This window comes from Asparagus officinalis, chromosome 4, assembly GCF_001876935.1.
Source record: "Asparagus officinalis chromosome 4, Aspof.V1, whole genome shotgun sequence".
In the NCBI taxonomy this organism is placed as follows: domain Eukaryota; kingdom Viridiplantae; phylum Streptophyta; class Magnoliopsida; order Asparagales; family Asparagaceae; genus Asparagus; species Asparagus officinalis.
In genome coordinates, this window is record NC_033797.1 from 439,325 (window position 1) to 460,949 (window position 21,625).

General features: G+C 40.8%; 1 protein-coding gene across 1 annotated transcript; it reads right to left on the minus strand.

Moving 5' to 3' along the window:
- LOC109836275 (protein disulfide isomerase-like 1-4) lies at positions 298–8,594 on the minus strand. Its single transcript, XM_020404138.1, has 12 exons — positions 7,941–8,594; positions 7,230–7,359; positions 3,997–4,162; positions 3,785–3,903; positions 3,631–3,711; positions 2,616–2,702; positions 2,377–2,451; positions 1,743–1,811; positions 1,581–1,661; positions 1,319–1,453; positions 814–870; positions 298–714 (listed from the first exon to the last, which is right to left on the minus strand). Exons 1-12 carry the CDS (start codon positions 8,507–8,509, stop codon positions 535–537), a joined length of 1,749 nt encoding a protein of 582 aa, XP_020259727.1. The 5' UTR covers positions 8,510–8,594; the 3' UTR covers positions 298–534.

The window sequence follows — 21,625 nt, forward strand, 5'->3', positions numbered from 1 at the left end:
GTTGTAACAATAGATGAATTGCTTCTTTTCTCCGATGACTCACACAATAATATATCATGCTAGTTGATCTCCATGCTTCCGGTCTAATGTAATACCTCTATGCTAGCAAAATAAGGGATAGTAATCAGGGCGAAACATGAAAATGGAAGGTACCAGTCTAGAGGAATTTTGGTACAGCAATCAAATAGACATTTGTGGCATAGGGATAGACTGATTCAGTTATTTGCGGGTTACCTCCAACTTACTGAGATAAATTGACTTTGTTATCCAACAAGCATGATGAACTCAATACCGGAATACAACAGACAGATTCATCCATAAGAAAGAGGGGGCATTCCTTTATTTGATTGTCTGCCCGTCTCATCCTACATGGAGATTTCTCCTTATAGCAAACCGAGACACTGCTCAGTCAAAATTTCCCACATCAATATATTCTGGATTATACCACTTAGGGTTTGTAGATTTGGTGGTGTTGGTGTAGCAACTCTTCCTATTTGCCTAAATTACAACAAACACACAACCTCCATGTTAACCCTACAATTCATCTTTAGCACCTGTGCCTTCGCTCTTCTCACTCTTGGAGGAGGAATCAACATTGCCAGTGCCCTCAGTTTTTACTGCCGACTCAGGCTTCTGGAGCTTGAAGGGTATTGCTGCGTTCTTCTTGAGGAACTTGTAGAATGCCACCACCGTCCTATCAGTATCAACAGTGATCTGCATACAACGGATTAGGAAAATGTCATATGGCCATGCAGGGTGAATGTTCTTTTTTTTAATATCTAACAGCAGCACCCTGGAGGAAATATCACTTACAGGATCAAAGCTCTTGTTTCCTGCTGGAAAGAAGAGGATTGTTGGAAACCCATCAGCCTGAGACATTGAAAGACAATTTCATCCTCAGAATCATATCACATAATAAAAGAGAAAAACCATTTCAATGATACACTGACAGCAAGGATACTGTATGAATTTGACATTTAAACGGCCCAGAATATACTAGAAATTTCAACTAAGATGAATTAGGGAATAACTACCCTAGATAGTGCAACTAAACATCTAGTCACTACTTCAGAAAGAAATTCTAGAGAAGTCCAAAGAAAAATATGCAAACAATAGGTTCTAAACTTATTCATGGTTAAGTGTACTGGAACAAAACCTACATAAGAACTACTCGAGTTATATTTTGCTCAAACTGGGTGTACAGTACTTCTAATCAAGCCTTTTGATCATGTACTGTTGATCATACTTGATATCATATGTGATATTTGGTTAACAATCAACAGCCTTAGCATAAACGAACATGAAAGTCGCACGGTACCTTAGCCCGAGGATGCTCATTTGTGGTTCCATCCATCTTTGCAATGACCAGAGACCCAACACTGCTTAGATGCTTGGCAAGCTTGTTGTAAATTGGTTCCAGAGATTGGCAGTGACCGCACCATGGAGCATATATCTGATCCAAAACCAAATGCAAAAATGTATGGAATAAAAATGAAAAGAGCATGATCTTTTCTACAACCAAATATCAAATGGTATTGGGCAAATATGAAATGTTCACAAACAGCAAGAGAATCACTTACCTCGAGAAGGACATCCTTGGATTCATCCAAGACAATATCATCAAAGTTATTGCCCACGACAATTTTCACATCCCCATCATTCTGCATTCACCAACGGTAGAAGCTCAAATCAGAGACCACAAGGCAAAACAACAGCCACACTGGTGGGATCTATGAACTTACAGTCTCAGGTATTGGGTCTGATTTGTAGAATGGTTTGAGCTTATCTTCGAGGAAACCCTCCGCAAATGCCTGAAATAATGGAATATTGGAATACGTTACAATACATATCCAGAGTTTAAACTGGCCCAAAGATTGAAGGAACACTAGTAAGTTTTCTCTAATAGTAAAAATGTACGTGTATCTTTATCACGTGCGGTGTAACCAACTCCCTAGTATTCACACAGACTCACAATATATATATCTCAAATACAAATAGGTAAAATTTCAAAACTTACAAGAGGGAAAAAAGCATAACTGAGAGCCTCAAATGTAATACAAACACGTGTTTGCGTGCATGCAAGTGTGCATGTCATATGCTATGCAGAGCATGTAGTAAATCCCCAACATTGGCGCATTTGTTCACACACATATACAAACATCCATTCAAGCACGCATACATAAATGCAAGCATTCAAGCAAGCATAACCACGAACATGCATGCACGTGCATGCATGCATACAAGCATCAAGCAAGCACCACCACCAACACACAAGTGCATGCGTGTGAGCACACCCACACACAACACATGCAATACAAATTCATACTCCATCTGCACATATGCCGGTACACATAAACACCGTATTTATGTACAAACCTTAATGCTGTCTACTGTCACTTCACCATCAAGTATGAATTTCTTGGCATCATCGTTTCCTGAGTATGCCAAAACCTGTGCAGAATAAATAAGCAAATGTATGAATTTAAATGATGGGAAATACCGGCTGCCTTATGTAAAAGATAGAACAAACTATAATTATCTCAACACAGCCACATGTTATCCATTGGCAACAAAAAAGGAAGTTTTAAGGGAAAATGCAGAAGTTGAAAGAATACATTAGGACCATCTCCAGTGACACCGAAGTAGTCCGAAACTGGTTTACCAATGTCCTCGTTATCAATCTCCACGTAGACAAAGATAAGCTGCAAGAAGAATAAAATAGAATCAGCTGAGCAAACAGAAATAAAGGATGTAATGGCATGCTATGGTTGAACGAAAGAGAGTTAATCTCATCAAGCTTGTTGACGGAAATATGACAATAAGCAATCCAAAAGAACAGTGTACAGCATATACCCAGAGGAAAGAAAAGAAAACACTTGTAACACAGGTTAGTTACGAAAGAAATTGAAGCCGATGATTACGAAAAAGGGAAGTTACACAAACAAGGCAACATTCTTCGTGGCATAGCAGTAAAATACCTTATGATCTAGTTTAATAACAAAGTTTTTGAATTCATAAGACAACCATTCTTTCACTGGAGAAAATTATGTCTTGGAAAAAGCGTCAACTTTAAGAGACATGAATTTCTATGTAAAGTGATTGGAAATTACATATCAGGCCTTATGACAGAGATTCAGCAACACATCTAGGAAATATCTCATGCTGAAGTTCTTAAGCAATGCTATTCATACCCACTGGATAAGAATCCAGATCACCGACAGCCCCCTCAGTTATTATAGTTCACGAGATTTGGTGCAATTCACAACAGATGAAGCCAACATGTCATAAGAATTGGTAAAGAGATGGATAATGCTAGCTTGATAAGGAAAAGGATTTTCCATTTCACCTAAAGTTATTTTCATCCTTTGAAGTGGAAAGGATGTTTCTATTTTAAAAAGAAAAGATAGCCACACTTAGACGAGAACTGGATTAAAAGATTATGTAGGGATGTGAAGAATATCAGGTAGACAACCATCAATATAAGCTTATCTGACCTAAAAGCATATTCCTTTCATCCCGAATGATAGAAAAATAACAGTAATCTTCATGTCAAATACTCATGACTCATCTGCTACCAAATAATTCATTTGTGTAAAAGTATTGGGTAAATAAGGTAAATCCAACAGTTACCTTTCCCTTAAACAATTTTGCAGCTTCTTGGAAGATTGGCAAAACTTTCTCAGAATCTTTGGAAGTCGCAAAGAGCAAAAGCTGATGAAAGCAAAAGATAAGCGATGAATGAAAAAATAGAATGGAAAATACAAGGAATTAAGAAATGGTTTACCTGTTTTTTAATTGGATTTTCAAAAATGCTTGGAGCGTTTTCCCTAGTAAAGATATTCACTAGAGGAAGCCTGTTGGCAGATACAAACTCAAGTATACCAGATTGAGTGAACTGACTATCTGCACAGAATGTGATTATAAATGTCAATGTAGTATTCTTGCAAGTTTGTCCATAACAAGAGTATCAAAGGTACAAGTTGTAAATAAGCATACCAAAGTGCGACAACTTCTCAGCTTCCTTCTTCAATAACACCAAAGAAGGACGCTTTGATTTTGGATCAATATGGAAAAGCTTTGCCACATCAGGATTGGCAGTTTGATAAAAATTTACACCATCTTCAAGCTTTGAAGCAGCAGCAAGCTCCAGACTGTCAGCACCCTACAGTCAGATAAAGGAAACATGCTTTAGACAAGCTACAAAAGAACAACATTCTTCAAGTTCAACTACATAAAGATAGACATTTAGTCCTGAAGCTGATAATTAAACATGTGGGGTAGCATTTTATTTCTCAATATTGTTGACATAACAAATCAAGATAATACAACTACAAGTTCGCAAATAATCACAAGCCCGCAGACAAACTTGATGAAATACGGTAAATGGTCATGTTCAGGAAAAAAAGGAAACAGAAGCTGTTCTGATTCATTAATAACAAGGATGTCTGTAAGCATGAATTATGAGGGCGTGAAAGAACTTACACCAACACTAATCAGGTAATTCCTGAACAATTCTAGGGAAGTTACAGAAACAGTGCTTGTCCAAGACTAGATCTCCAGTCATATTGAATCTTTTTGAATTCTTTTATCAACTACTATATAACTAAAGACAAACCCATTAGAATTCTATTGCAATCCAACTGCAACCCAACATGAACAGTGTTTTTCGTGGGTCCCTCAGCCGACTCAGCTATCCCTCCACGTCATCCCTACTCACTTCATTCCACCCCCTCCCTCTCTTACATCACACTAATTTTGGGGAAGAAACTAACCCTCACACGATTTTTAGGAAGGAAAAATTCAGATTCAGAATTAAAGAAATACATATCTTGAAATCCCCCCACTCCGTATGCCCACTTTATCTCTCTCTAAACCCATACAAACCTCTACCTCTTCTCTCTTCTCAGATCTGGAGCCGATGGAGCCCTCGCTCTTACCATTTGATCCCTCAATCTCAAATCCGGGGCAAAAAGAAGAGAATGGAGGATAGCGATATGGAAGCAAACATCAATGGAGCCCTCAGCATCACCAGCTCTCTTCGATGGCTTTCCTCTTCCCTCCCCTTCATGTTTCAAGGACTCCCCTCAACCGATCAACTCTTCCTCCCGCCTCACTTTTTCTCCTGAAGAAATAGTAGAAGAAAGCTTTCATCTTTAAAACTATTTGCATTAATGGTAAAAATTCGAGAATTTCCCCCTTCCTGATTTCTCTTTTCAATCTCTAAGTCCTTACCCTCTGAAACTGACATATTTGATGCTGAAAAAACTGAATTGAGACATTTAAATTGTTGTTATAGTTTGTATTTATGCTCATAAACTTTATTTCTGGATTACAAGAATGCACACAGCCCGCTCGACGTTATCGCAGATGAACAACCACTGTGATTTTTCTTCAATTTTTTTGGCCGTTGGAGCACTCCATAACCACTGTTGATGGTAAAATTTAAAAACCTAGAATTTCCCCCTTTCCTAATAGCCTATATTTGCCCAGATTTTCTATTAAATTTATAATATTTTACCTTTAACTTCTGAGGGCCACGCCCCGCTATCGTTGCTTTTCTCTTCAAATTTGCCGCAACTGATGGTACTATTTTTTATCATTTCGCTGATTTAGTTACCGAAATGTGTATGTTTTTTCTTGATGTTATGGGTTCAATACGATGTTTGTGTTTAATTTATTTCTTGCTATTTTGCGTTGAATACATATATATACTTTAAATTATCAGTTTGGATTCTTTGTGATATACTGTAGCTTATGAATTGAGAGCTCAAACATGCATTTGCAACATTTGAAACCCTAAATTTTCCCCTTATTGAATTCACTGTTCGGTGTCACCTCCAAGTCCTAAAGCTCTGAACCTATTTTATACATAAAAAAACTTGAACAAGGACACTAATCCGTCCATCGGACGGGATAAACACTAGTAAAGTCCTATTGTGCATCGCAGATGATAACAAGGGCCAAACTTTTCTATTAAAAATATATATACAAGGTGGCTCCATGCAATCTCTGAATATAAGGAAAATTCTTCAATAGTTGTGACCAAATTTATCGATAGCGGATAGAGTCGCATAGCGATGAGACACCGCTAAGTCTATTTGGGGATATTACGGCAAAAGCACAAAGCCAAAAATAGTATAATTTAAATGTACAAATATTTTTAAATTTTTTTAAAAAAAATCTAAAATGCATATTTGATAATTTAAAGAGATCCTAAGCACAAAATAGACATGTAACTATCACATAATATCGAAGAGGATTAGAGGAGTCGAAGAGTCGTCGTCTTCAAGAAGATGAGGTGAGTGGTCAGAGACTGCAATTAGAGGAGCTTACAACGAGAGGAGGTGTTGTGGTGATGAGAGGTGTTGAGGGAAGTGTCAGAGACTGGGAGGCGGTGGGAGGCAGCAGGGAGATGCCGAATGTCGTGGGAGGAGACAAGATGCGGTGGGAGGCGGCGGGATTTTTGGGGGCCATTGTTTTTTCAGAGTTGGATCGTGACAGAGACTCAAGAGAGAAAGAACCACGATTAATAATGATTTAAACATCGGGTTTTGCAGGTGCTGGTCAGATTGAATTAAAAAACCTAAAACCACATTTTTATATTGGTCAAAAAGCGGATTTTACCCGCAATCGCCTGCTATTCACCGCTATGACGCACTATTAGCCGCTTTTGCGAGGGGAAAGCGCATATTCCACAATATTGCACCGATATTGAGCGATATCGTTGCGGAAGGGAACCCCTAATGCGATTAGAGCCGCTATTGTGGCGCTATTTGCCGCTATGTATAGTTGTGGTTGTGACATGCTTGAAGTTGTGACCTCCTTAACAAGTCAAATACCTTGATGTCTTCTCAAGTTCCTCTTCTACCTTCAAAGAGGAAATTAAGGAGAGTTGTTAAGGCTTATGAATTGTGATAAGGAGGTCAAAGTAGAAGAGATGCCATAAGCAACAAAGTGAGAGGAACTTTCTTCCTTATATTGGCAGGGAGTAGAAGGAAACAAACTTATGTCCAAACGATAAAGAACTTTTCAAACTTACTCAGTTCTTCTTGAAAGGAGGAGGGAAATATTACCAGTGATGAAGTTTTAAGTTTAAATAAGATTAAACTACTTTCGTAAGACAAACACAGATTATTCATATTAACGATAAAATCCGATCTTTGGATAAAGAGTTTGCTAAAACAATGTCACATATTTAAGGTGCACATAAAAAGAAAGGCAAGAATTACCACTAGAGAGTCAAAAAATCCCAAAACAAGAGTGTTTTCAGCAGTCAGGATCTTCTCTGCTTCCTCAGTTGTTGTTACATTCTCTACTGCAGGTCCAATCTTCTTCTTGATCCAGGTCACAATAGCATCTCTGCATACAAAAATGTAAGGATTAGCAGATATATGTAGCTAGCATCTAATCTGAAGGGATCAAAGACAGAAACAAACAGTGCAATATGAGAAAACAGAAGTAACATACTCTTCTAGATACACGGTGCGCATCCCTCTGGGGAAATTTTCAAGTAACTTATATGATAACTAATATGCCTACCAATTACTATGACTACTTTGTGCTCACATATTCATGAACTTACTAGAAGAAACAAGAGAAAGATTGTTTGGAAACCACTAGCAACCATACATGCAATTACAAAAACATAAAAATCAAGCAGATACTCAAACTCCCACCCAATTTTTGAGAAGCCATTCATATGGTGCGTGAATCCATGTGGAAAAGCTTCTCTTTTTCCGTCTTAAACATCAATGCTATATGCAAAATTAATCAGCTAGAGACACTAGAAACAGTCAAATTCCCTACTTACTTACCAACACATAGAGTCAATATCAAGAGACAATTTGCAAAAAGAAGTAACAAAGAACTTCAAACTGAACAATAGAAATCATAGGCTGAAGTAGATTGAGAAATAAAAAGATGAGATCTGAGGTCCTCACTTAGTCCTGTGGCCTGGATAAGGCCTGTGAACCCCATCCACAAAGAAAACCACAGTTGGAAACCCTTGGACGTCGTACTTCTGCGCGAGATCGTTCTCCTCCGTTGCGTCCACCTTCGCCAGAGCCACGTCCTCGTCCTTGAGCTCCGTCGCCGCTGCCGCGTACTGAGGAGCCAAAGCCTGGCAGTGACCGCACCACGGAGCGTAGAACTCCACCATCACGTGCCGATTCTTCTCGACGAACTCAGTGAAGTTCCCCTCGGATAGAACCACGACGTCCTTCTCATCGATCTCCGGCGCTGGTGGCTCTTCTCCTCCGTACGATTCGGGGTCGAAACCCTCGAACTCGTCGGAATCAAAGTCCCCGACATCGGTGTCGCCGTGGTCGGTTTCATGGGGGAAAGAATGAGAGGCAGAAGAGGAGTCGTCGTCGGAGTCTTCGAGGAAACTGAGGTCGTCGTCGAGGTCGATATCCTCAGTCTCTTTCTTCGAATTAGAGGCGGCAACGGCGAAGTTGACTGCGAGGATCGAGGAGAGCAGAAGGAAGAGGAGAAGCGATCTAGTCGCCATTGATCTAATCAAGCCTCAGTTTCCGCTCGCTACTCCCTCTCTCTCGAAGTCCAAGTCTTTTGACCACCTCTCTCGTCTAGCGAAAGAAATTAGGGATCGTGACTTAGATCTGGCGTTGATAAAATTACATCCGTGTCCCAGCAGGGATGGGGTCCACGTGATGGCTGACTGGGCGTTTGTGCGGGTTTTGTAGCGCGGGTGTAAAAAGAGGAGGAGGGTATATGACGCGAAGACAACATTTACAACGAATGGTTTATCGCCACGTGGCCGGGGATGTTCCCGTTATGCTCGGGACGTTGGAACCGACCGGCGAAATGAACGCTTTTGTAAAGGGTCCGCCATCACTACGGATTGGCGGATTTCGAACTTCAGTTTCACAAAAAAAAAACATAATTTGGGGCCCATGGAACACCCCTGAACCCCGAATTGGGATCCTCTACTCATGCATAGTGCATCCTAATATTTGCTAATGTATCTTCACTTTTTATTTTGTAAACAAATACAAAGTGAAAGGTGAAGATGCATTAGCAAATATTAGGGGACACTATGCATGAGTAGAGGATCCCAATCCCTGAACCAAAAAAAAAACAACCTAAAACTTCCCCTCGAATCGAATGCTAAATGTGTTGACGTTTGTATTTGTTTAAAATTATTGAATTGGAATGCGAACCCTAGTATTCATATCTAGAGTTTTTTTAACTTAAACTCGAATAATTGATATTTAATAAATATTCATGAATATTTACGAACACTTATCAAATATCAAAGTATAGTTATTTCACAACAGAGTTTGATTTTTAAATAGTAATGAAATTCATAAATAAAGATTTTTTCCCTTTATAATATATGATGTATATATAATTAAATCAAAATCTCCCTTAGGAAACATGTTTAAGATTGTTTAAGTCTAAAAATTAGTACACAAAACTTAAGTAGTAAATAGTAAGTGGGATAAAATTATGACAGCATATGAGAAATGTTGTATCACAGAAATAATTAAGTGTTTATCTCACTCTAGAAGTCGGCACACGTCCCGAGTTAACTATGCACAAAATTGACTCGGCCCTATACAGTATGAGTCAAATAACGTCATCACTCGACCCTTCCCAAGAAAGATCGGGTTGAAAGACGTCCTTACTCGGACTCTGCTGTTAAGGTCGACTCTACGCATCTTCATTTTCTAAGATCAAGTAGAAAAGCTCTTAATCCTGAATGGTCGACTCAGAAGGCGTTTTTTATCGAACATCACGCAAAGCCGAGACGAAATGCAGTCATTCTCGAACCTCTCACCGACAGCCAATCATCATCACATTAAATAAAAGGTCGGAGTCATCATTACATGTGCCTCGAAAAAGCCTTAATGACTCATCGGACCTCATGAGCACCTTACTTCCTGTGACGTGGGAGGCAGAGTCACATGGGGGACTACACCCACGCATCTGCACAAGATCCAGCGGATCTTTTTGTGAGACATCCACTGCACAAGATCGGATCCAGCGGATGTTTTGTGAGGCCACACCAATGACGCGTTTTCCCAGTCAGCCTATAAATACCTAGTTTAATCGTTCCTAGGGTTTTGTGCAAGTACGAGTAGAGGGGGGAAATCAGGAGCTTTTGTTCTCTCTTTTTGGACAGCGTGCAAAGGTAGAGGGATTTGTGCTAGGGTGGGGTGCAAGGGAAATCGCAGAGGAGAAATTTCTTGTGGATGTGTGCAGGCGTACCACAGAGAGAAAAAGATTTTGGAGGCTGACTTTTGAGAAGAAAAGCAAGGAGTTATTTGAAGATTTAATTTGTGAGAGTTGTGTGATTATAAACCCTATTTGTATTCCTTTTCTCTCTAATAGTAGATGTCCCCCCTCCTTGCCCCGTGAATGTAGGCAAATTGTCGAACCACGTTAAAATTGATTGTTTGTGCCGTGATTTGTAATAGAGAGTTTAGGTTCCCTCGATAGGTCAGTCCTAGAACTGATGAGAGAAAGAGCTGATATCTCACTTTGTTAAAATATTTTACTTTCGGTTCTTGTTTCCTTTGTAAAACAGAGATTTAGTTGAGATCTACTCTCTTGTCGAGCACCAGAGGTGATGCCGAAATTTTCGCTGCGCACAACAAGTGGTATCAGAGCTCGAGCTATGCTTGGGCAATTTGGAGGAGTAGATCGCTTTGGAAGCTCGTCTAGGGTTTCGATTGGAGTTAAAGGTGAGATCTTTTTGATAAAGGCTCTATCTTTCTCAAGTTTGGATCTATTCTTCAGTTTGTTCCGCATTGGTTATTGGTGTGTTGAGGAATATGGTCAAGAAAGAAGGTGTTGAGGGTGGTGCTTCTGGTGTGAAGACCATTCAAAGTTTGAATATCCATTCTACGAAAAAGATATGGAGAAATTTAATGGCACGAATAACTTTAGACTTTGGCGATGCGAAGTTTTGGATGCGCTGAACGTGCAAAATTTGGAAGACACTCTGGAGTTGGATGGCAAGCCAGATGATATTAAAGAGAAGGTTTGGAAGTAGATGATCGGACGACGTGTGGTGTTATTAGGTCTTGTTTAACACAAGATTTGAAGTATGATGTGATGAATGAGACTTCTGCAAAGAAGATTTAGAGACCCTTGAGAGTAAGTATTTGACCAAGAGTGTGAAAAATCGTTTGCATTTGAAGAGGATGTTTTATCGCTTTCAATTGAAGAAGGGAACCTCCATTAGTGATCACATGAATCACTACACGAAGCTTCTCGTGGATTTGGTGAATGTGGATGTTATGCTTGAAGATGAGGACAAGGTGTTATTGTTGTTGAGTTCCTTGCCTGATGAGGAATACGAGACCTTTGTTCTTACCCTAATTAATAAGAATACGTCCCTTTCGTATAGTGAGGTTACTGTTGTACTTGTGAACTATCAGCTTCAAAAGAAGGATAAGGAGACTTCAATTGAGTCAGTAGCGGAGGCATTGGTCGTAAGAGTGAAGAATCCAAACCGAAAGAATTGGAAGTCACAGTCTAGAGTAGAGCATCCTACAGTTGGAAAAGATCAGTGTATTTGGTACAAGGAGACTGATCATTGGAAGAAAGATTGTCCAAAGCTCGACAAATGGATGAAGAATAAGCAGAAGGGAAAAGGTGTTTGCGTCAAGAACAAGTTCTGTTGTAGAATTCATTATAACTGTTTATCGATTACAATGAATGCAAAAGAGTAAGCTTCGTACTTTGTAAAACTACTCTTTACAACAAAAATTAAATTACAAGCTCCTTAGAAACAAACGCAAGATCGTTGTTTGGATCGCTGCTTGCGTGGGATCTTTGCTTGTGCCGGGGGTGCGTTAGCCCGTGGACCACCGATTCACAGATTCTGATTGAATCGTGAAGGTTTTGGAAATTCTTCTTTCATTTATCGAAGTAAGAATCTTTAAGTGAATATCTTATCGATGTAAGATGTTCACTCTTCCAAAGATCAAGTCAGAGCTTAGATCTATAGGAATCGTCAAAAGCTTCTTGAATGTGTTTATGAAGAATCAAGACTCTCTCTTTTTGCTCCAAATCACCAAAAGCTCAAGTCTCTCTGCTCCAATCTGCTCCCTCCCTTTGTTTCGTGTCTAGGGAAGTATTTATAGGGATAGGAGTGCACAGCAGCGAAAATGGGGGGCGAAATAACTGATTAATTGGATGCTCTTTGGGCGCGTCAGTCCACACTGCCGCGGCTATTGGCGCGCCAGTGTGGACTGGCGCGCGGCTATTGGCGCGTCAGTGTGGACTGGTGCGGCCAAAGAGGCCGTTACAGCCATGTTCTCATCGTGTTTGAAACTGTCTTCCCACGACTTTTAACCACTTTTTTCGTGGTTTAACCGCCTGTCCACATCAGCACATATTTTTTTCTGATATGCTGCCACGTGGACCTTGAAAATCATCGTATAACTGCTTTTTTTAACCACCGCGGCAGCTCCCTGTAGTTTGCACGTCACCATGGACTGACGCGTAATAGGCACGCCACAATAGGCTGCCGCGCCTTAGGCGCGTCACCATGGACTGTCTAGGCTGCCGCGCCTATAGCGCGTCACCACAGACTGCGGCGCCTATGACGCGTGTTTTTTTTCTGATATGTCACCACGTGGACCTTGAAAATCATCATATAACTGCTTTTTTTAACCACCGCGGCAGCTCCCTGTAGTTTGCACGTCACCATGGACTGACGCGCAATAGGCACGCCACCATAGGCTATCGCGCCTTAGGCGCGTCACCATGGACTGCCGCGCCTTAGGCGCGTCACCCTAGGCTGCCGCACCTATGGTGTGTCACCACAGACTGCGGTGCCTATGGCGCGTCACCACAGGCTGCCGTGCCTATGGCGCGTCACCATAGGCTGGCGTGCCTATATGTGTCACCTGTCAGTGTGTTTTGTCACATGCATGCACATTGTATCTATGAGCATTTTTTGACGCCTACAGATACCCCCTCTAAAGTATCTCAGACTCGTTCATTTATAGAAGAGTCTGGGACACTTTGGATAAGATAGGTTTTACTTGTAATCCCTTCAGTATTCAGTTGAAGAAATTGCGTAGAATGGTCTATGAATGGCTTCAATTCCTGACTTCTTCATCTTTTAGTCTATTCAGTGCTTTGTAGAATAGCTAAAATTCTTCCGGTGCTGCGTTTATCGTGTGGCCATTGTCGAAGTCTTGAATTAGAGCTGGTGTTGAAGAATGGAGGAATAGTTTATATTCATATATCCTATCGGAGTGTTCGGGAAATAGTTTAACCTCATATACCCGTTGGGAGGTAATCAGGTTATCCCTAAGAATATTCTGAGTGATATTCTCCAGAAACTTCCTGTTGAGGGTAGGGAAACAGTTTAGACTCGTGTACCTATTGAAGTATCTTGGTCTCTTTTTTGTTGGTAGAGATGAACCGAAATCGGAGAGGAAGAATTTTATATTCTATCTCCTGGTCTCTTGTTTGTTGGTAGAGATAAACCCAAAATCAGAGAGGAAGAATTTTATATTCTATCTCTTGGTCTCTTGTTTGTTGGTAGAGATAAACCCAAAATTGGAGAGAAAGAATTTTATATTCTATCTCCTGGTCTCTTATTTGTTGGTAGAGATAAACCCAAAATTGGAGAAGAAAAATTTTATATTCTATCTCCTGGTGTAAAAGAAACTCAAAGTGGGATCTCCACTTAGAGAATCTGGATTGGTTTGAATAATCCTAACTGTCATAAGGTTTAACTATCCAACTCAAAAGGGGACCTTTCGTTCGCAAAATGAATCAAAAGGGGGTTTTGGTTGTGGTCCTATCTGTAGTAAGGTTTGACCAAGTAGGAGTTTTGAGACGATCCTAACCGTTTAAAGATTTAATCGGTCAATTTGTGGACCTCTCGTTCATGGAACGAATCGAGAGGGGATTTTGGTTTTGGTCATAACTGTTTAAAGGTTTGACCATGTGGGAGTTTGATACGATCCTAACTGTTTAAAGGTTTGATCACTCAATTTGTGGGTCTTTCATTCATGAAACGAATCAAGAGGGGATTTTGGCTTTGGTCCTAACTGTTTAAAGGTTTGACCATGTGGGAGTTTGATACGATCCTAACTGTTTTAAAGGTTTGATCGCTCAATTTGTGGGCCTCTCATTCATGGAACGAATCGAGAGGGGATTTTGGTATTGGTCATAATTGTTTAAAGGTTTGACCATATGGGAGTTTGATACGATCCTAACTGTTTAAAGGTTTGATCGCTCAATTTGTGGACCTCTCGTTCATAGAACGAATCGAGAGGGGATTTTGGCTTTGGTCCTAACTGTTTAAAGGTTTGACCGAATGGGGGTTGCCAATTGTCATGGATTGAAATTTTGGATGTTGTGTCAGAGCTCAACAGTGAGAGTGTTAAAGGCTCGGACACAGCGGGAGTTTGGGTGGATTTAACCACGAAGCACTTTGGTGGGCCCACTATCAGTTGATTTGATCGGTGATGAATTTTATGGTGGAGGACTGTGAATCATCAAGCACTCCATAATTAGATCGTGGGAGTTTCGTGAGGAAAGATTGACCCGATGAGGTCATTGAATCTCATCTCAACGAAAGAGTACTTAGAAAGTCACAGTGGGAGTTGGCGAAGTTGATCCCGACTATTGAAACTAACTAAGAATTGGATGAAGGAAAAACAAATGGGACATGTTTCATCCTTGAAGGATTTCTGTAGGCTGTCTAAAAATCACAACAGATAGCTAATCCCCATCAAACACTGATGATAGAAGTTACAATCTGACGACTTCCAGAAGGTTACAATTTGAAGACTTTCATGTAGATCGAGAAAGGTTACAATCTGACGACCTTCACAACAACTAATAAAAGCTCTAATTCAACAACCTTCACAATCAACATCGGGAGTTACAATCTGATGACTCTTATATTTTCAAGGAGCCAAGACGAAGGTTACAAGGTGACGATCTTTACAACGCTCTAGCAAAAGAGACTACAAATTGACGGTCTCTTCATATTAAAACACAAATATCTCTCAAACCGTAAGGAATTTGGCAAAACCGACGAAGCAAACTGAACCCTATGGGGTGGGTTTGGTCGGCTCCGTCTCGTCGAGATAGTCGATTTTCATATATAATTCGTCCAATTCCGACTTACGGTTTGAAAGTTATGACCTGTTCTTCGCAGCAAGTTATGTTCTGAAGTCCGTCTGCAAGACTGGACTTCGTCAGAACATCGAACTTAGCCTAAAGCTCGTCGAGCCCACCTAAGGCTCACCTCTGAATCCAAGATTCAAAACGCAGAGGTCGTTGTAGGCGTTAAAAAAATGCTGAAAGATATCCAAGCGCAGCTCAAAAGGAAGTCATCCAAAATGTCAAAAAGAACACAAAGTATAATATTAGGGAACTAGTCTGCGCATGAACTTTGCGAGACAGTAAACTTTACTGTCTCGCACGCGAGACAGACTTGAACTGTCTCACGCCAGTGCGAGACAAATACTTATACTGCTCACAGGGCGAGACTGACTTTTACCTGTTCTCGCGCGTTGCGAGACAAGTCTTTACTGTCTCGCGGGGCGAGAGCATTGAGCTTTTTACCTGTCTCAGCCCGGTCGCGCGGACAGTCTTTACTGTCTCGCGACGGTGCGGACAGAATTTACTATCTCACACGTGAGAAGCTGTCTCAGAGGTCTAAAACTACTTTGGCGCATAACGCGCAACGACGTGGCCACATAACTTTTAAGAACATGGGAAACGTTGGTGGGCGAGATCACGTTGATCACTGGCCAAAATAACGGAGTTTGAAACGTGGGAACAGCAGTGTATAACCGAAAGACTGCCAGGAATAATGTGCCTTTTTCGAGACAAGTGTTTAACTGTCCGGCGGGTTCGAGACACAAAACAGTTATCTCGGCCCACTGAGAAACCCGCAAACACTGTCTCGGCAGCCGAGACAGCAAATGTTGTCTCGCGAGCTTGTTTTCCGCCAACTGTTCCTAGAGGTTATAAATACCCCTGAAGGCCATTTTTGAGGGGGGCTGATCATTTGGACCACTTTGGAGCAGAGAGAGCAGAGTTCCTGAGCTTTTTGTCATTCCTTGAGATTCGAGCTTTGACTTGATTTCAAGAAGAACGACGATCTTACTTTGATAAGATATCGTTTCAAATTCTCACTTCGATAAACGAAGGAAGAATCATTAAACCCCTCACGATTCAATCAGAATCTGTGATTTGGTGGTCCACGAGTCAAAGCGCTCCCGGCACAGGCAAAGATCTCACGCAAGCAGCGATCCAAACAACGATCCTGCGTTTGTTTCTCAAGAGTTATAATTTTTCCTTTTGTTGTGTAAAATGAGTCTTATAAAAAGGCTATCTCCTTTTTTGAATTTATTGTAATCGACCGAAGATATAATGAATTCCATGACAAAGTTAACTTTTGACGCAAACAGTCGTGCTCGCGTTCTAAACTCAAAACGCAAAGGTCGTGGCTGCGTTCCAGATCCAAAACTTAGAGGTCGTGGCTGTGTTCCAAACTTGAAACGCAAAGGTCGTGGCTATATTTCGGAGCCAAAACGCAGAGTTCATCTCTGTGTTCCAACTCTGTGTCTCAGGTCCAAAACGCAGAGTTCATCTCTGCGTCCCAACTCTGCGTCTCAGGTCCAAAACGCAGAGTTCATCTCTGTGTTCCAACTCTACGTCTCAGGTCTAAAACGCAGAGTTCATCTCTGCATCCCAACTCTGCGTTTCAGATTTACAACTCATCGCGGCCTGTGTGTTCAGCCACCCAAAATAGGCCCAAGTCTGCGTTTTTAGTCTAAAGCGCAGAGTTCGGGCCCAGAACGCCATTTTCGACGTTTGACTCGTTCAAACACGAACCGAACAGTTCCAGGAACCGTTTCCCCCTAAGATTTGAGGTATTTCCACCCCACTTAGGAGCGGATTAAGTGGGCAGTTACCACCCTTAATCCTATATAAATACGAGAAACTCAATTGAGTTAAGGGATCGGATTTTGTCTCATTAACGGAGGGAGATTCGGTTAAGAGCGGGCTTGGTTGATCAGAGGCTGGCTTTTTGGATCTGAAGCTTGGCAGCAAAGAAGAGCCTTCATCCTTCGGCTGGGATTTTAGAGATCGGCAATAGGAGCTTCTTCATCCTTGGCTTATAACCGACTTTTGGTTAAATCAACTCTTCCATAGAGTTTCAAACTTGTTCAGAGTTATCAACTCGATCAGAGTTCAAAACTTGCTCTGCAAGTTCTTCTAAAACTCGCTCTGAGTTATTAACTCATTAAGAGTTATTTTCAAACTTGCCACGCAAGTTCTCCACAACGTCAAATCGTGAGGAGAAGACCACGTTCCAGTGAAGCAAAACGTCGGATCGTCAACGGAGAGCAAACTCGACGCGAGCATTCGAGGGAGGCACTCCATCGCCACCGTGAAGAACCCAGAATTAAATAAAGGGGAGAATCCAGATTATTCTCCTCTCTTTTGTAATCAGGAAATCCAATTGTAATCGATTTTGAGAGAATACAAATTATTTTTCCTTCATTTCTTTTACTACAAATTTTCCACAAACATTTCAGAGTTTCATGAAGGAAGATTGACTTGATGAAGTCATTGAATCTCATCTCAATGAAAGAGTGCTCTGAAAATCATAATAGGGGGGTTTTAATCATTTTGGATATGATTCAATAGCCACATCGGAAGGTTCTTAATTATTTTTATCATGATTAAGAGTGGATTATTCAGATGATTGGTTTTCACCTTGAATAATCAGTTAGTTTCGGGTTATCCTTAAGAATACCATATATAGTTGTAGGCGTCAAAAAATACTGAAAGACATCCAAATATAGCTCAAGAAGAGATCATTCAAAGATCAAAAGAACACCAAGAACAGTGTAGACTATCTCGGGACGCGAGGCAGTGTTTACTGTCTCGCCGTGCGAGACAGTGTTTTCTGTCTCGCACGCGAGACAGTGTTTTCTATCTCGCACGCGAGATAGTGTTTACTGTCTCGCACGCGAGACAGCTCTCAAAGGCTCAGAAACTGGTTTTTAAACCGCCGACACGTAGCCATTAACTGCCAAAGAACATGGGAAACATCGTGGGCGAGAATCACGTTGACAACTGTCAAAATAACGAAGTTTTAAAACATGAGAAAGCAGTTACAAAACTATCAGGCAGTTTAAGTTTTCCGAGACAGTGTTTACTGTCTCGGAACCCGAGACAGTCTTTACTGTCTCGGCCGCCGAGACAGCAAACACTGTCTCGGAAGCATTATTTTGTCCAGGGGTTATAAATATCCCCTGAGATCATTTTTTGAGGGGGGCTGATCGGAAGGCTGATTTTGGAGCAGAGAGAGAGGAGTACTTGAGTTTCTGGCAATTCCTTGAGATTCGAGATTTGACTTGATCTTAAGAAGAGTGATCGTCTTACTTTGATAAGATCTTCACTTTAAATTCCTACTTCGATAAACGAAGGAAGAATTTCTAAACCCCTCACGATTCAATCAGAATCTGTGATTTGGTGGTCCACGAGTCAAAGCGCTCCCGGCACAGGCAAAGATCCCACGCAAGCAGCGATCCAAACAACGATCCTGCGTTTGTTTCTAAAAAGTTGTAATTTTTCTTTTGTTGTGTAAAAGAAGTCTTATAAAAAGGCTATTTCTTTTGAATTTATTGTAATCGACCGAAGATATAATGAATTCCACAATGAGACTAACTTTTAACGAAAACAAACTGGCGACCACAGTGGGAGCCAACGGTCTCGTTGCCGAGACCGTCGTGTCGCAGCCGATCAAGATACTGGTTGAGTCCACGGTTGAATATGAATTCGACCAAGCAAAGTTTGAGGAATATCTGTCATCCTTATCCTCAAAGTCTTCCTCGCCTCACAAATGCAGGAAGATTCCATCTTCTAAGAAGGTTTTCAAGTTTTTGACTCCGTCGAACACTACAGATGAAGACTCTCGCTTGATTGTTGTCGAGGATTCTACTCGCAACCTCTCTGATCATAATGACTCTTATCTAGTTAAAGAGTCATCGAATCAAAGCCCACCGGCACTGACGAAGAGGGCTCGTCAGAGACAACGTCAGCGCCGCGCTCGCCAAATAGTTAAGGCCTTGGAACAAACCGACGGGGTTCGTTATCACGCGGACCTAAAGTCGAGGAGGCATCGAGTGGTTCAGTTGTCTCAACAACCAATCATGAATGGACTTTAGTCAAGAGGGCTCGCTCAACCCTCAAAGAACGTATACAAAAGCGTCGTGCAAACGCTGCTTATGCCCGTGCTCTCTTACAACAAAGACGAGAAAGAAACAAGAAAACGGTGGCCAAAGAACCACCAAAATTCTACAAAGTTTGGATTCTGAAATCTGGAGTTATGCAAAATCAGCATTCGGAGCCCGTTAAGACTCCATACCCGCAAGGGGGTGGTTCTAAACGTGTGACTCCCGACATAACCTTGGATCGCTCATAGACAATAATAAATTATCCTGAGAATGCCAACAAGGTTTTACACCCCCAGAAGAAGACGCATTCACCAAAAGACATCGTCATACCTGGGAGGTCATGCCAACAGACGATACAATTTTTTGGCAATCATACCGATGAATCGTATTATCAAGTTGGGGGTGTGAATAAATTTCGAAAGAGAGTTATTCAAGAAATAAGCTCTCATTGTTCCTGTGCACGACTCATTAGAGCAGTATTGTCGGAATATGACTACACCAAATGAAAAGTCATCCTGCAAAGAGTCTCACGCCTCGTTTGGTACGCGGGAATGGACAGACTTGGGAATGGAATGGATGAAGGAATGAAATGGATTGCATGTGGGAATGGAATGATCATTCTCATTCTCTTGTTTGGGTGCGTTCGTAGAATGAAGCTAGAATGGAAATCTCATTCCCATTCCCATGTTTGGTATCACTAGTACACAAGTGAGAATGAAATCTCATTTTCTAATAATGTCATTACAACAACATAGATTTTTAATAAGATAAAAAATAAACATTAATGATAATAACTAAATAATTTTATATACGCATATGTTATATTAATCTAGGTATGTGTTATACTAATGCTCGTGTTATCCATCAGGTGTATGTTTCGTTTATATTTTTTAAACAATACTCGCTATTTCTTAGTCTTAAAAATTAAAAAAAAAGATTATCGTATCTTTCATAGGTCCAAAAAAAAGAATGATATCCACAATCCACAGTTTTAGATATATAAATTAACTTATTTGATAAAATATCAAAATCACTCAATTCATAATAGCAAAAATCCATAAAAAAATACCAACTAAAATAATAAGTTTCGAAATAGCAAAATGATATACTAGCCTAAATTGTCAATCTAAAATTTAAGTTTCGAAATAGCAAAATGATATACTAGCCTAAATTGTCAATCTAAAATTGCCCACTTGCATAGCGGCTCACCCAAACATTCTTTATTATTAATATGGATCGATATAATTGAAAAATACCTAACTAGTTTTTGATTCTCACTTGAATGGGAATGACCATTCATTATCTTCTCACTTGGAATGCTAATACCTAACTAGTTTTTGATTCTCACTTGAATGGGAATGACCATTCATTATCTTCTCACTTGGAATGCCCATTCCCACAAATAGTGGGAATGATCATTCCTAGGGAATGGTCATTCCAACATCTAAAATATAAGTGTGTTTGGTATGAGGGAATGGGAAGTGGGAATTGCATTCCATTCCTCCTCATTCCCGCATACCAAACGAGGCGTCAGTGTTCCAGAGGCTTTTCACCGAAATGTCAAAGCCCAGGCCGAGACGTTTCAGCAAGAAGTTTGCTACTCAAGAGGATGAATTCCCTGAAGTCACCATCAACATGACTGATAAAGGAAAATCTAAGCGGCGTTCAAATGAATCAAACCCAGACTTTTTCCCGGGAGGAAAAGTCAATTCAAGAATTGCCCAACGGATGTCTAGACTCCAGTTAGCAGCTATCAGACGTAGAGATTACAAGAGAATGCAAGAAAGAATGTCCTCGGAGGATGAACTCTCGGACACTTGTTCTGCGATCGCTTCGGATGATACCATATCTAGCACAGGGTAAACCAGAGAAGTACTCACGATCACCTCTGATCAGTTCGCTCAAATATTTCAAGAAGCTCTAGCCAAACAACATGAAGAAATTAGAGCTGAGATGAAGATGGAGATGGAGTTGGCTATTCAACAAATGAGAGAATTGCTAACTCAACGGCCTCAACCTCCTGAGCCCAGTCAGCGGGCTGAATCCAGCCGTCACACTCAGAATGTTATAGATGATAGTGATCCAGAAGTGGATGAAGTCATTATGGCTGATGCACCTCCTAATAACGATAACACTGGGGGTGGTTTAACGGATCCTTCCAATAACGATATTGGGGGTAGTTCAATCGCACCTCTTAATAATACTGGGGGTGGCCCAATTATTTCTCCTCAATATCACTCAAAGAGAGATGAAGATGAGGACAAGAAAATGCAAGACCTTGAAAACAAAGTCAATGCTTTGATGTCCACTCAGGAGGTAAAGAAGACGGGTATTCCGTATCCCTATCCAAGAGAATGGGATTCAATACCGTACCCGACAAAGTTCAATCTGATTAACTTCACACCATTTGATGGGAAAATCTCGCC